Raw genomic sequence first — 15,835 nt, 5'->3', positions numbered from 1 at the left:
AGTGCGTTTTGTAGGGGATTATACTGGCCAAAATTTATATACCTTGTGTGAAATCAGAAATTATTTTCTTGACTGTTTGGGCAGCGAAAAGGCAACCTGCTGTGCGTCAGCCCATCAGATAACTGAATAACCACTTTTTCATCACTGATGTTGAATCACGCCTTTGCTATATAATCTTTATAAAATAGTTTTCTACTGAGCTGTTCTCCAGTCAGCTAAAGCCTTGCTTATTTTTCTTGCCTATTATTAACTTCTGACTTTCTCTTAAAATGGAGCTGCCAGGCCATAGCAAGTTCTCTGGAAAACACTTATTGTTTATTTTTACTGTGAGAGTCTCTGTACTTTTTTTTTTTTTTTTTTTAATCTTAGTTCAGTTGCATCAGGGAAGCCTAAGGGACTTGTTCCCGTTGCCTCTGTGTGCCTCTTATCGTCCGGTCACTTTTGAAGTCCTGGACATTCCTACATGTCGTTCTGTACTGGTGTTTCACTAACAGTCAGGGGTTTTTTGTTCCATTTGTACAAAATAGCTAAAAGAAGACATTTTAAAAAACTCATTTACCATTCTTAAATTAATGGAATTATTGAACTTTAAGGACAAAATATTATTTACTGAAGCATAGGTAATTGCTGAGAATTTCATAGCCCAGCAAATCCTAAGAGGTAGTTATTTCCTTAGTCTGTCCCTGTCCAAGTTTACAGAACCAAACAAGAAAATGAAAATCATTTGTTTTCACCCTCAACCAGTCTTCCAGAGCACAAATAAATATTAACAAACAATTGAAAGAAAGTACTTCATCGTAGGAGAGAGACTTGAATTCTCTACACAGAGTGGCTGAGTCCTTAAATTTTTTCCATTTGTTTAGTTTTTGAGATAGGGCTTTTAGAAAGGAAGACATGTTTAAAGGGTTAATTTTCCCCAACATTTTACTTTGAAAAATTTTCAGCAAAATTTAAAAAAGTAATATAAAGACCTTTATGCATACCGCCACCTAGATTTTCAAATTATAAACTGCTAACTTTTAATCAAAGATGACTCTACGATTCTTTTCCTTTTGACAAGTGTCCAATTAGAGGATGTTCCCTGCACAGACATCAACTCTCCTGGTCAGAGAGCTCCTGGATTTTTGCAGGCTTGTTTCATTCAACACGAGTCACCCGGAAGGTGGTCCTCACAAAAGTGTTTCCTGGTCTCCATCTTTCAAACTCTTGCTCTATTTCCCTTCTCCCTCAGACCATAATTTCTGCTGTTTTCTTCTCCAACATGCCAATGTTCAAGTGAGGGTAATTGTGAAGCTGCTGTGGAAGGACGCTATTCTAATTTCTTTTGCTTTATAAGATATCCTCAGGACTCTGAAATTAAAACTCAATCCTCAGACAGTATGTAGCCTTATAATGGAAGTAGGTAGCAACTTGAAATGAGGTCATTCTTATTTTTTTCCTAATTGATTCATGCACTTTAAAAATATTTTTATCTGTTATTTAGGAAAGAAAATCTCAGACTTTAAAATGTATATATTGTTCCCTATAATATATATGTGGAGGAATTAAATCTAAAAGCTCACTGCCTCGTTTTAATCAATGGGATTAGATATTATTGTGAAATGTATACAAAATATGAGTTGATGTGTTTTTGATGAGCCTTCCCAGTCCTTTTTTGAATGAATTAGGTAAAACCCAAACCCCAAAGCCTGTATTTTTATATTCATTTTTTAAAACCACTTTTCTGCAAAAGGTTGTTTTTTAACCCCAAAGTGTGTGGCTCTAAGGTACATTGACCCTAATATTTACATAAAAGACTGTTGTTTTAGAGGAAGCGGCATGAGTCAAACAGTTTGGTACAGCTCGAGAACTGTCTTTTGAAATTGATAGTAAGGAGTGAAAGCAATAAAATGAAGGGAAGAGAGAAAAGCTATCAAACGTATCCTGGAATTCTGCTCATCCCGATTTTGTTTAGTTCTTTAGTTTGTGTTCCGTTAGTTGGAATTGTTCTTTAAGCCAGAAGCCTCACTGGTTCTCATGGTGCTTATTCTAGAAATCCCAAACCCAATTTGCTGTCTTTTCCAATGGGATCAACTTTAGGAATATTTTTAAGTAGGTCTGTTATGCTCAGTGCAATCCTGGCCTGAACATTGATTTCATCTCTTTTATTCTCTGGGACCGATAAGTCTAGTGCCATGAAAAAAGATGGTGAGTTCAGAAAGAAGCTGGGTGGGGCTCCAGCTGTGTCACGGTAGCCCTGGTTGGTTTTGACTCTGGTCAAGAAAGGACGAAATAGGTTAATTTTGACCAACACCATAGAAGAGTCTCAAGCCACAAGAGTGTGTGTGACGTGTAGGAATCACCATCTTCTTTAATCTGGGTGGGCTGGCCTTCCACATAGTAGTAAATGGAGCAAACCAGAGAGACACAGTTTGTTCTCCTTGTTGGAGCTTCCATTTAGATTCTCTCCTGGGTCTAAAAGGTCCACATGAAACTCTTTAGTCTCTCCTTAGGACTCTGGAATCTGCTAGAAAAGGGAAGAGCACCATCCATCTAGCATCTCAGAGGAAAGTGAATTTCTGTCTGAAGGAGATTTCATTTTTGTTATCGAGAGGGATAGCTTGTTAACAGATTTATGCTCTTGAGAGAGCAAGTCATTATATTCATTGTTTGTGCTCAGGGAACCATGATGCATGATTCTTCGGGGAGTCAGTAGGGGATGGGTGTCTAAAACCAATCACAATGCAGCACTGCAATATGGGTAGAGTATCCACATGACCACAGTCCCAGTCTTCATGCACATGGGATCCTTTCCCTGGGAACCTCATTTCCTCACGGCTGAGAGACAAAGAGAGGGACTAGCCTCCTTCTGTTTTTATCTGATGTCTTGATTTTTTTCTGGTATTGTTTAGCACCGGCAGCATGATATCCAAGGCCTCAGTTTGCCCGATTAACCAGAATTATAATGATATAAAATCAAGTAGATAAAGTAATCCATCATGGTTGAAAGTAGGACTTTGTTCTTTAAGCCAGAAGCCTCACCTGGGATCCCTGGGTAACTCATATGACTGCAGTCGGAACTCTTGTTAACCTGACCAAGTGGGTGAAGAGGATGTGACAGTGCTGTGCTGATGAGGATGACAAATTAGTTGAGTTGGTTCGTACATAGAGGAAGCCCTCCATCCATGGGAACTGTATTCTGTTACTGGCTGTAAGTGTAATATCAGTGTGAGCTTGCAGCTCTTCAGCATCCTCAGTCTTGATTTCAGGTCCCACTAAAGCAACCAGTCTCCCATGGGCGGTCACTGTGGCATACTTCAAGGGAGAACCCCCTGGGAGTTGGTTCTTGGTGTTGTCTTTTCTGGGAATGGGGGCAGGCCCTTCAGCACAAACTGCTTTGGCTTTGTTGGTACCTGGTTATGGTCCATGTCACCCCGTTGCTCTGCCTGACCAGTCCAGCACCTCTGGGTGCTTCTTTGACATCTACCTACTTATTTATGTAATAAATAAGGTTAGGGCAAGATTTTGGACCCAAAGGGTGAGAAAAACTTTGCTGTGGGGGCAGATTTCAGAAATCACTGCTCCCTCTAAGTGTTGCATTGTCCCTGTCTGAACCAAGACAGCCAGACAAAGCGCCCCCTGTTGGACTCTCTCGTCACCAAGCTAAGAAAACCCGATTAATTGCCTAAAGCCTTGGTAAGGGGGGCTTACTTACAAATAATCATTCCCTCAAAAACTAAGTCCAAAGGCAAGACTCTGCCTTTGAAATTACTTGTAGCCCTGGTCACTGCTTTGAACTTACGATTTCTGTTATATGTACTTTGATTTCTTTTAGGCCCCAGGCATGTGGACCAGAGTTAATTTCGTGGCTCTTCTCCACTCTAAGAGATAAGGAAAAGGTGCCCCAGTAATTGAGAGATACAGACTTTTAAAATTATATTTCATGGTTTCGTGTCACTTTAAGCAGGTAGTTTTGACTTATCTAGGAGTAAAATATTATACATATGTGAAATGATTTTCAGGGGACAAAGTATATTTTCTAAAAGTTCTGATATAAGGTCATGAACAATTCTAAAGTTTGGCTTGAAATATTATAGTATATAGGTTACGGAAGAGGCCCAAACTGGCAGTCACTTTAAGGAGTTCTCGTCCTGAACTCTCATCCTCACTTATGTTTAAAATGCCTTGTCTGTGGTGCTCCTCATGATCGGTTGTTCTTTTTTAAAATAAAGATTTTATTTTTATTTTTAGAGGGGAAGAGAGGGAGAGAAACATGGATGTGTAAGAGAAATATTGGTCGGTTGCCTCTTGCATGCCCCCAACTGGGAACCTGGCCTGCTACCCAGGTCTGACCAGGAATCAAACAGGTGACATTTTGCCTTGCAGGACAATGCCCCACTCACTGAGCCACACCAATCAGGGCTGTTATTGTTGATTTTTAGGTTCAGGCAATAATCATCTGGAAAACACCATCTTAATTCCTTTTGTTATGTCCCAAATCATACATTTAACTAAGAAATTCCATATTAAAAACTCTACCACTATCCCTTTCTGAGATATGTCCCTTAAACGAAAAAAATTTTTTATATAATCAAGTTGAATTATTGTCACTTAGTCATGTACCCATGTTTCCTTAGTAATGGGAAGTGTTTTGAAATTCCCAGTAGAAAGCTGCTTCATAATCAAAGTGATGGGTTATAAGAAAGCCATTTGGATAAGGATAATTGGAATAGAGGGAGGTGCTTGAGGATTTCCTAAACTACTTTATGCCATTTCGCTTATTTCTGAAAGACCTGCTTGGGTGCCATGCACTGAGCTCTATCACATCAGTTGAAAGATGATCACGCTTTCTTGGTAAATATTTAAGCAATTGGCAATCACAAAGACATTTTTCCTTATTCTATTTCATGTACTGACGCTGACATTACAAAGAGGGGTCTGAAAGGGAAACAGTCTTTTATTTAAAATACAAACATTTTATTTAAAGTATCTTAGCCAATCATTTATTACAGTCAGCCTGTTTTACATGTCTCTGTTGTGAGAAATGCTGTCACCATCTCCTGTGATTTCTAAGAGCTCTGTACCAAATTGTTCTTTAATCATTATGTCCTGCTGAGTGGCTTTTCCTTTGAGGTACCATATTTTACCACCCCGTGGCACCGAATGTGTTGCTGTGATACACAGATGATCCTGAGCTATGGTTCTTTAGATAGCTCAGTCTTGTGTTTTTATATTATGTAACAGTTTTGTGATGCTGTTGTGCATTCTTTGTCTTCTCTTCCGAGTTTTTAAATCTGTCATAAATAAACTTTTTCACTATGCACCTGAAACATGTGAGTTATATCTTAATGAACCTGATTTACAGTTAACATTTTTATTCATCTCTCCTTTGCATCTTAAAAGGAAAGGTATTCTATAAATTTAATCTGTTGAGGTTGTACAAATTAAGCAAAACTGACAATTAAGAAAATTGAGAATAAGATTAATGATAGATCTTTCATCTGTGTTAAAATTCATGGCAGAGTATTATGAACTGGGAGCTCGGTTTAGCCCAAGAGTAGGAAATTGGATTTAGAGTAATGATTACTGAATAGAGCATTATTGAGTTCTGTCAGTATTTAGTCCCCAGTGATGCTCATGTTCCAATGAACTTACTTCCTCTGTTCAAATTTAGAAGGAGTACTTTGGACCCAGGGTAATCATTAACTCAGCCTGGGTGATACTAATTTAGCTTATTTTCATTTACAAAAATGACTCTGTAAAATATCTTTGACATCTCTTACAATGCTGCCTCTGCACATCCCTGGAGTCTGTTTCAGAATGAGAAGGACTCACATGTGAGCGGGCAGGAGTGCCATTTAAATATTTTCTTCAGTGATATCTGTGGTTCCAAGATGAGCTTGGTAGGTCTTTCTCTGCTTTCCTTTGCAACATATTCTAGAGGCTGTTGTATAAAAGAGGAAGAGATAGATGTAAAATAACTGTGTTAAATGACACACCACAACCAATAATGAAAAAAAAGCCCAGGCAGACTATATTTAGCTAGTGATATTTAATGAGTTATGATTTTTTAAAAATTACTTTTAGAGAAAGGGGGGAGGGGAATGAGGAGGGGGGAGGGGGGGAGAGAGAGAGAGAGAGAGAGAGAGAGAGAGAGAGAGAGAGAGAGAGAGAGAGAGAGAGAGAAACAGAGTCATTGATCAGTTGCTTCCCGTATGCACACCCTGATCGGGAATCAAGCCTATAACCTAGGTATGTGCCCTGACCAGGAATCAAATCCACAACCTTTTGGTGTATGGGACGATGCTCCAACCGAACCACCTGGTCATGCTCACCCTGACCACTTTTGACAGATGAGGGGACAAAGGCAGAAAGAGATTCAGTGCAAAGGCAGATCCAGAACTAGAGTTCAAGTTCAAGGGCTAGAGTGCAAGTCTCCTTCTCCCATTAGGGCTTGCTCATTTCCAGGCCTGGTCAGCCCACCCAACTTCTGCTCCTGCTGCAGCTCAGCGGTGCATGGTTTGAGAGCTAGCCCCTCAGCTCAGGGGGTGTGTCTGGCTGCCGGCAGGGGTGAGACACTTGGAAGGCCTCCAAGGCCAGCAGTGACTTGTTGATTCGGCTGATGGTAGGGTAGGGAGTGAGATCCACCTTGAACCTGTGGCAGAGAAACACCCACCTCAGCCAAGGTGCACAAGGGTACAGGGAGACTGCCCTGTGGGTGGTAAGGGAGCACAGAGGCAGGGCTGGAGGAGGCCCTGGGGCTGGCCAGGGAAGGGCTAGGAAGGTGGCCCTGCCAGGCGGGAAGCCTTCGTAGATAGCTCTCTAGGGAGGGGTAGCTCTTGTGCAGTATCATCTGGTGTCTGTCACTACTGTTCCTATTCCAAGCAATAGCTGTTTATTGAGAATGTACTACGTTTAAGACACAGTGCTAGATATTTATATATACAAATGCTCACTCCACCCACGTCAGAAGCTTCCTGGTGACAGAGAGCGTGTCTACAGTTCCGTATCCTTAAGGGTGCCTAACTCAGTGCAGGGCACAGACAAGCCACCCTGGGGATAGCCAACTTCTGGGGTGGTTTCTTCTAGGGGTGTCCCCAGGTGAGCCACCTCTTAGGACCAGGGTCTGCAGTTGGGCATGGTACAGGGTGTTCCACCGAATACCTCTGCTCCATGTCTTCCAGAGCACAGGGGCTGGTGTGGCCCAGCACAGGGGCCAGTCTGGGAGAGTCCCTATATGAGATGCTACCTGAGTAGCTGAAGTGGGGGTGGAGGGGCTAACTGTGGGAGGAGGCTGGGCATTTTGAGGGGAGGAGCCAGGAGGAAGGGGAGGGTGGCAGAGTTCTCTTACCTTTCAGCATTTGCCACCTGAGGCACTAAGCAGAGATCAGCCATGGACACCTGAAAGGGAGTTGCGTGTGTCTGCATCAGGGTGTGCACCCAGACTCACGCGCTGGGCTGGGTGTGTTGTTGGTGACAGTACTGGGTTGCCAGCCTGATGTTCCCATTTGCTTCTGGCTCTTCCATCCACCCCCACCACCCCTCCCCCCTCCTTGTCTCCCCTGGGCTGTCTGAGTCTGTCTCCAAGAGCTGAGAGTTTCTGCCCCGCCAACCAACTCCGTGGGTGGCCAGAGAAGGTCTGATGGCCTTATTGGATGTACTGTGCTTGTTAAGGAACACCATCACAGGCCCTTAGTGAGGGCTCCCCGCGGGAGGAGATGCCTCAGGGTGGAGGTGTGGGCCCTGGAACCAGAATTAGCACAGGGCCCAGGCCTCAGCCTCAGGAGGCAAGGGGACCTGTGCCCTAGAATCTCAGAATCAGGAGGGACTAACCCCTCAGCTGATGCCTAGACCGCCTCCCCATCTCAGAGAGAAGGTCTTCAGCTTGACCCACTCCAAAAATGAGACTCACTTCCTGTTGAGGCAGCTGATGAGGAATGGGCAGAGGAGCTCCCCATGAGCTACCTTCTGCTTGGCACAGAGTGGACAACCTTGGTCCCTGCTCCCCCGCACCCCAACCCCCACGCCTTCTCAGGAAGCCCACTGAGCTGAGCCTGCCCTGGGGTGGAGGGAGAGGGTGGGCAGGAGGCGAGAGGCCCCTGTGGACAGGCCTGGGAGGGCTTACCTCATCTCCCACACAGTACTTCCCTGCTGTGTTCTGCAGGATCTGCTCCAAAGCTGTGGGGGGACCACATGAATAAGCTTACTCTGGGCATAGCAAGGGGAAATCAGCCTTTCTGGACCTGGCCTTCACAGTACTGAAATGGGTGGCTCTGAGTGACAGGCTGGGGCACGTGTGCTGGAGAGAATTTGGCAGCCAGATCTAGAGTGAGCTGATAGACATGGGGATAAGATGATGTTTCCCGGGCTCCTCAAGTCCAGCTGTCATTCCCCCAGGGACAAGACCTGCCACTGGCCAAGGCAGCAGCTCATACACTGACAGGATGGCACTTTGCTGGCCTTGGTTTTCCAGCTGGAGTGGGCAATGAAGCAGAGGTTGGGCCATCCAGCTCCAAAGAGCCTCAAGTATTGAGGTTCCCAGAGATGGAGGCCAGGTTTGGAAGCTGCCCAGCCCACTGCTTCATCAGCCCTGCCCCCCACTCTCATCCATGCCACTGTCAAAACCAAAGAACCTGGAAGGCTATTTCACATGCTCAGGGTCATGGGCACGAGAGCCATTTCTCTGAGAGGTCATCTTGGGACAGCTCGCAGGAGTAGACTCACCGTGAAAGCCAGAATTGATGACCTTCTGGGCCCAGGATAGCTGGTTCTCCTGTCCCACTTGCTTCAGGACAGACAGGTTCTGTGCAGCCCAAGGAAAATCTGTGATTGGCTTTGGGAGCCAGGCTGGGCCTGCTCAGCCAAGCCCGCTCAGGGAAGCTCAGTTCCCATGTTCTCCTCCCGCACTCCCCCAGGCTCCAGGAGCCCTTTCAGGACCCTGAGGTTGAAGGGAGGCGGAGATCTCAGCAGCCACCTTCTCAGGCTGCCCCAGGGCCCCTGTAGTCTGGAAGCCTGTGACTCTGGCAAAGATGTGCAAGGGTGGGGACATGGGCCACTGCCTTGTGGTGATGATGGGCATGACCGTAACGGAGGCCTCCCTCCCTTGCATTCCTTCTCCCTTACATGGTCCCTTGTGAGGAGTGGGAGTGCAGGTGGCAGGGGGAAGTGGGGAGGAGGGACAGGGAAGGCACATAGGGCTGACTTTCAAGAGCTTTGGACACTCTGGACCCATCCTTGTACCCCTGGAGCCATTTCATTTCTGGATTCAGATTCCTCGTCTATAAAGTGAGGATGACTGTCTGCTACAATCTCCTTTGATACAAAAACCAAAGTGACATGTGGGGTGAGGGGACACAGGTGCACAGCTTCTAGTCCTGGGCTCTGGTCCTTGCTTCATCATACTTAGCTGAGTGACTGCAAAGTCACTCCATCTCTCTGGGGCTAGTTCCTCATTTGCAAAGTCAAGAGTTAGCACAGATGAGTTGTTTTATTACCTTTTTTTTAAAAAAAATCACTGATAACTTTATAAAAAATAAAAATCTTACGGGAATCCTGATCTGTGATACAGAACAGATGAAAGGGAGGCTGCTCTGGTTAATTAAAGGGATGAGGCCTGGACCTGTGCTGTTCAGCTGCTCCCCTATCGCCTGGCCCTTCCCCGCTCCAGCCCCTCTGGATGCATCCTTGGAAACCTAGGGCTTCCGGGAAAGCAACTGGGGACCCATGGAGTGGATGATTTTTGGGATCCCTCCCCTTTCCCCCACCCCACGGGATTTTGATCTAAGTCCTTGACAATCCCTCCCTGTCCTTCTGCCACCCTCACATCCCAGCTGGGCACCCCATTGTGGGCTCGCCACAGTCAGTGTGTGAGTGGGAGATGCACAGGTGCCACACCTGCAGGGGCTGGATGCCGCTGGCAATGAGGTCGGAAATCACGCGCACGGAGACCCTCTTCTTTGGGTCCTGAGGCAGGAGTCGTGGGGTGGGCCGAGTCTCCTCCAGGTACTCGATGATGGCCAGCTGCCCAGAGGAAGCAGTGAGGGGAGCCCAGAAAGGGCCCAGGGCCCCTGGACCAGAGTGGGCAGGGCATGCCAACTCCTCCTCCTTCTTGCCCTACTCAGCTTGAACCTCCTGAAGCCAAGACGCTCTCCAAGGTGACAAGCTCTTTTTGGACCCTCTTCCTGCAGAACTTGGCTTCCCATATGCTTGAGTCTCCTTTCACTTCCCAAAGTGACCAACCACCCTTCCTCCCTTGGACAAAGATTTACTGAATCCCTACTAAGCACTATGTGCCTTGGCCATGCTCAGGCAAGGAGGAGCTGTGAGGTCCCCGCTTCAGGACAACACTCCCACAGGGGCCTCCCAGCCCTGCACTCACTGACTGGCCGATGGTGATGCCATCGATCTTCAGGGCTGGCACCTGCTTCATGGGATTAAGGGCCTGGAACTCCTTGGACAACTGTGGACAGAAGACCCTGCTGGGTTAGGTGGCCTGGCCTGAGTTGGCTGAAGCAGAGCTGGGCAAGTAGGAAGGCCCCAGACCTGGTGCCTAGCCCTGCACCTTCCTCCCCTGGCCCAAGGTGATGCCTGAGCCATCAGTGCAGTATCCCAACCTCCAGGGGCTGCTGAGCTACAGGCTTCATCCCATGTCATTGGCCACTAAAGTATATCCAGAGAGCCCAGCATTGGTCAGTGTGGTACTGACACACTGGCCACCAAAGTACATCCAGAGGGCCCAGCATAGGACAAGGACCCACTCTCTCCCACCCTCCCAGGGTCAGGCATTGAGAGGCCAGGCTGTGGTATGAAGCCTGAAGCCTGGGTCCTTCCCATGGCTCCTCTTGCTGCACAGCTTGCCACCCATTCCCACGAGAGAGAGCCAGCAGCCTCCTCTGCCAGGGGACCTCTTGGAGTAGTCCGCATCTCCCGATGGGCTCCTCTCCGAGGCCTCCAATTCCCACACTTTGGCCCATGAGCAGCCTCCTTACCTGCTGGCCCCCATCCTTTATGAGGTTGATGGGCACTGTTTCATAGTCGACGCCCTTCAAGGCGAGAGCTAGGAGAGATGGCAGGCAGCAGAGTCAGGGGACACCCTCTGGCTCCACTTCCCGGGGCAACAGGAGGCTGCAGAGAGAGGCTCTCCCCACACTGCTGGGTGGCCAGGGCCCAGTGCGGCCCTCGCCCCTCCTCTCTGGCTTCCATGGTCACCACCTGCCCCCATAACCCAGACCCAAGACGCCCGGCCTCTCTTGCCCTGGCACACTGTGGGGTCTGAAGGACAGCAGGGAAGTGTCCTCTTCATCTCTGCCCCCCTGCAGGGCCTTCGACAGGGGCGAGCAGGGCTTCGCACGAGAGACATGCAATTATTCCCTCGTGAAGGCTTCTAAGGGCCAAGGGAAAAGGCTCAAGTGATCATAAAGCAAAGCGCAGGCAGAGGCAGATGACATTGTTTAGAGAACAGTCACTTTGTAATCCATTTTCTTTGCTCTGTTTACTACGGACTACAAGCAGGGCGTCAGGTGGTGGTTCAGAGCATCCGCTGTGACGCCCTGTGACCAGATTTCCCCTTCATCCCCTTTGATGATTTCCCCTGGCCAGGTGAGGGCAAAAACCCTCAATCAGCCCAATGTGTGAGTGTGTGCCTGCATGCTTGTGCACTAAAATACGGCAATGGCTGGGCTCAGGCAAGGGCAAAGGAGCTAGGGGAGGGGGTCGAGATGTGTCACAGTCTGAAGAGAGCCTGGGAGACATGGGGCCCCTCCTCAGCACTGGTCAGCTCCATTCTGGAGAGTCAAAGTGGTTGGAACCAAGCAGGAGAGACAAATGCATGCAGGCCCTACAGAGACAGCCTCGACACTGCTCTGGCTTCCGGCCCAGCCAGGGCAGAGGTTCTGGGCCCAGGGCAGGCATCATCCTGGAGAAATGTGTCCTCTGGCACCCCAGTGCTCTTGCCTCCTGGTTCCAGCAAATACTAAATGCCTGTGGGATGGGGGAGGGGTCATGGAGCACAGCTTCCTAGTTAGGGCCAGCTTCAGATTTCATCACATTCATTCGCTAGCTTGTGAAGCCTTGGGCAAGTAACTTCCTGAGCCTCTGGGCCTCAGTTTCCTCCTCTGTACAATTGGGACAATAACAGTACCTGCCTCATAGGGTTGTCCAGGTTTAAATGGAATTAGGCACATGAAAGTACTCAGCACATTCTACCCCAGTACAAGCTGCTAGCACCAGGACCTTTGCCAAACGCTGTGTTAAACCGAGGGAGGGAAGGATTAAGCTGGGGTGGACAATGGCCAGTTCTGTTTGATTTGCCAGGTCAGATAAGATAAGAACTGAGGAAGGCCAGCTGTTTCCTGCCAGTTACCAGGGTCCTCTAGATTTCGTGAGCCTGCTTTAAGCATGGTTGCTAAGCAGCTTTGTAGGGCACAGTGGGAAAGGCAGTGGGCCCAGGAGAAAAACCAAACCCCCTGCCAGCCACCCCCCCTCTCCTCCTGTTGGACTTCCTAGGTGGAGGTGCCATTCAGTGCTGAGGGCTCTAGGAGACCGAGGATGCTGGTTGCTGGGGGTGAAGCCTTGTCTGATAGAGCACCCCTCTGTCCCAGGCCATCTTGTTCTCCTAGGGCTTCCTCCACCCTATCCCACCCTCCCCAGGTTCTTGGTGGATGCACAGCTCTTACCGATTCGAACTCTCCAGGAGCAGGAGCTTCGGAAATAGGAATAGAGGATGGGCTGCGGAGAGAAAGGACGAGGCGACCATGAACCTGCACTTTATGGATTCCCCAGCTCAGGAGCCCCCTGCCAGGGGTTTCAAGCCAGCAGTTTCTTCCCATCCTGTTAGGCCTCCTTCCTCAGGCCTGCATCTGGGCAGCTCAGGCCAGACTCAGAACATTCTGGAATAGAGGCCTCAGGAATCTGGTGGAGTCCTTTGTCATGATTCCTGAAGCCTGACAGCCCCCCCCCCCCCCAAAGGGCAGCCAGCCTGCAAGTGCCCTCCTTACCGTTCCAGACTCAGTCATGGTGCTGTGGTAACCCCTGGCCTCCTGAAGAATGTCCCTTGACAGAGCAGCAGGGCAGGGGGAGGGATCCTGAAGGGGTGGAGCCCATGAGCCAATGGGGAAGCTGTGCTAGGCAGGCATCGGGGAACTTTGACTCAGAGCAGAAGGGGCACCTCTTTCCAACTTGTGGGAAGTTTCTTATGCTACTGGTGGAGCTAGGTTTGGTGTCCTGGGCAGACAGGGTAGCCTGGTTTCGAGGTAAGAAGTTCATGTGGTGCAGTGGGCTGGGAGCTAGCATGCTGGGGTCTGATCCCAGTGCAGGAACCAACTGTATGACCTTGGACAGATCCCTGCCTTCTCTAGTCTTCAACGCCCTCATCTGTAAAATGAAGAGTTGCCCTAAAACGATGGCTTAGATTCCTGCCGGCAGTAGCAGAAAGACCAGTAATTCTAATTCTTGATGCTTTGGTCCCTGTTGCTTTCAAATCCTTCACCCACCAGGCCTTCAGGCTATTAGCTGGTCTCATAAAAATAGCTGGGGTATATCCCCATCACTCCAAAGCTGAGGTTGCAAGCTGGCCTCCCAGTGTTCTGTTCGGTCTACACAGTATTTAAAAACATTTCGATTATACTTGGCTCCCCTCAGGTGTGGATTCAATCAACTGCAGGATGAAATATTCAGAAAAAAAATTACATTATTGATGTGTACTATGTAGTGAAGCCCACCACGGTTACTTTGGTTGGGTCTGTATTGAATATGTACAGAATGTTTTCTTTTTCCTTGTCATTATTCCCTAAACAATACAGTAGGACAATTACTTACACAGCAGTTATGTTGTGTTAGGTATTGTAAGTAATCTAGAAATGACTTAAACTATACTACGTTCTTTTATATAAGAGACTTGAACCTTGCTCAGATTTTGTAGCCATGGAGGGAAGGGGGCCTAGAGCCAATCCTCATGGATATCAAGGGATGATTGTAGTTACCAACATTAAAAAATCAGGATGTTTCATATACAAATCCTGCTGTTTTTCCATAAAAAATATGGAGACAGTGGACTTGGCTTCCTGAGCAGCAACTGATTGGAGCCAATTAATAGCCCCCTTAACTGAGGGCATGCCCTCTCTCATCTGCCACAGCCCCGCTTGTCTCACTTCTCTCTTTTGTCTTCAGGCCCCTGAAGGCAGCTGAGAGTGTGACCTCTCTTCTAAAGTTCAAGGGACTCAAAATTAATTCCTCTAGTGTTTCTTGGGTAACCTGCTTTCAAAGCAGTCCCCAGGGCAGTTACTAGAAATTAGCCCTCTTGAATCTTCCAGCAGACACATATATCCATATGGATGAGGGAGAACTCAATAGAATTTGTCTACTATCCCTCTATTATATACATTTCATCCAAGTTCCCTCTCCCTTTCACATGCTGCAGCACATCAAGCTGCTGTCAACCTGCTCACAACATCCCTGAACTACTAACTCTGTCTTATAGGTGGACAAGGGCACAAGTGATAACTAAGGCCCTCCCAAGTTTCTGAGCCGGGGAGTTCCACTCTGTACTGAAGGCACCTTTTGTGGGGAGAGTGAAGGGTGTCCTGGCACAGAGGGTGGGTGATGGGCAGCAGGTGTCCTTGGAAGGCCAAGAGCTGGGTGTTCTATTTTTGGAGCTGCATCCCTTTCTTTACCTCGCCAGGCTAGAGGGGCCCCTGGGGCCAAGACAGGGACTGCAGGTGAGGGACAGGACCACTAGAGAGCAGCAGACATCAGCTTAGATTCCTTGAAGAAATGCTTTTCCTGATTACTAAATATTACACCTTTGACTTGTACTAAGGGTGATCAGAGTCGCTGTAAATGCCAACCCCCTCGGGTTTTCTACTTATGGACCACCAGGAGACATACTGAAGGGCAGTTTGTTTCTACTTTCTTTTCCCAACGATAATTACATAAACCATCCCGTGTTCCTTTTTACACGTGTAGAGCTAAATTTTAAGCCCAAGTAAAGTACCCATCGCATCACCACCCTTGGAGGAGTTGTTTCCAATTTCAACATAGATTCTGACCACTCGAGCAGACTTTATTTTTAAACCGTCTCTTACACATGACTTTAAAGACTAAAATCCCATTTGGGAGTGAGAGGGCTCTACATTAAAATGATGCTATATTACACCTGATGTGCCTTCCACCCTCCTTTGAGCTACAAGAGCGGTGCTCAAAATTTAGTTAAGATCCGTCTGGCGCGCGCATTAAACATTCAGAGTCTCGGGCCCCTTCCTCCAAAAACCTATCCGGTGGCTCGGGAGCCGGCCCAGGACGCTACTCAGGTGATTGTGAAATGCCACTGCCTCCCCTCGCCCCAGTGTTCTCTCAAAATGCATACAACCCTGGAAGGCCGTACGTTTGAGCCTTCGTAGCGGGTAGACTTGCTAAGTGCTACCGACCAGCAATACGACCCGCCCAAGCACATCCCCGCGCGGTGCGCCGCCGCGACCCAATCTTTCCACGGACCCCAGCACGCCGCGGACGGGCGCAGAGCGGGGCAGCGCCGCGCACTGCAAGCTGGGAGTCGTTGTCGGAACTGTGGGCGGGGCGGAGAGACTCCCATTGATCCCGCCCACCCCACGTTTCTCAGTGTTTGAGGAGCGCCCCTCTCCGCGGGTGCGCGGTACAAACCTTCCCCACTTGCATCTCGCACTTTGGGCGACCCCTCGTCCTGATCAGAAAACTTCACGCCTGGGACTCTCCGACTTGACCACTGAGGCCCAGTGACACAATGACACGTCAGAACCTGGGCTTAAATCTTGGTAAAGAGGGGCTGGACTAGAATAATCCTTAAAAGTCTCCTAGCTCGCCCTGCCTTGCTGCCACGCCCCCA

General features: G+C 48.2%; 1 protein-coding gene across 2 annotated transcripts; it reads right to left on the bottom strand.

Annotated features, from left to right (window-relative positions):
- Positions 1 to 6,012: 6,012 nt before the first annotated feature.
- Positions 6,013 to 15,767, bottom strand: GSTZ1 (glutathione S-transferase zeta 1). 2 transcript variants are annotated; one of them, XM_090271231.1, is made up of 9 exons: positions 15,634 to 15,767; positions 12,654 to 12,705; positions 10,968 to 11,035; positions 10,358 to 10,438; positions 9,874 to 9,999; positions 8,704 to 8,782; positions 8,105 to 8,157; positions 7,331 to 7,380; positions 6,013 to 6,634 (listed from the first exon to the last, which is right to left on the bottom strand). In XM_090271231.1, the coding sequence occupies exons 1-9, from the start codon at positions 15,646 to 15,648 to the stop codon at positions 6,508 to 6,510; spliced, it is 651 nt and encodes a 216-aa protein (XP_090127357.1). In that variant the 5' UTR covers positions 15,649 to 15,767; the 3' UTR covers positions 6,013 to 6,507. The 2 variants fall into 2 exon arrangements, with proteins under 2 accessions (XP_090127357.1, XP_090127356.1); XM_090271230.1 differs by lacking the exon at positions 15,634 to 15,767 and adding an exon at positions 12,975 to 13,055.
- Positions 15,768 to 15,835: the final 68 nt, after the last annotated feature.

Source organism: Furipterus horrens, unplaced genomic scaffold, assembly GCF_987537825.1.
Source record: "Furipterus horrens unplaced genomic scaffold, mFurHor1.1.pri manual_scaffold_3, whole genome shotgun sequence".
NCBI lineage: Eukaryota > Metazoa > Chordata > Mammalia > Chiroptera > Furipteridae > Furipterus > Furipterus horrens.
The sequence above is the reverse complement of the archived record's forward strand: the minus strand, read 5'-3'. Positions and strand labels throughout refer to the sequence as shown.

Bases quoted from the DNA above. Each gene is read 5' to 3' on its own strand.
- GSTZ1 (XM_090271230.1), bottom strand. The intron at 10,000-10,357 runs GTGAGTGCAGGG...TCCTCTGGGCAG, and splicing joins GCATCACCATCGGCCAGTCA to CTGGCCATCATCGAGTACCT. The intron at 8,158-8,703 runs GTGAGTCTACTC...GTCCCCCCACAG, and splicing joins CATCAATTCTGGCTTTCACG to CTTTGGAGCAGATCCTGCAG.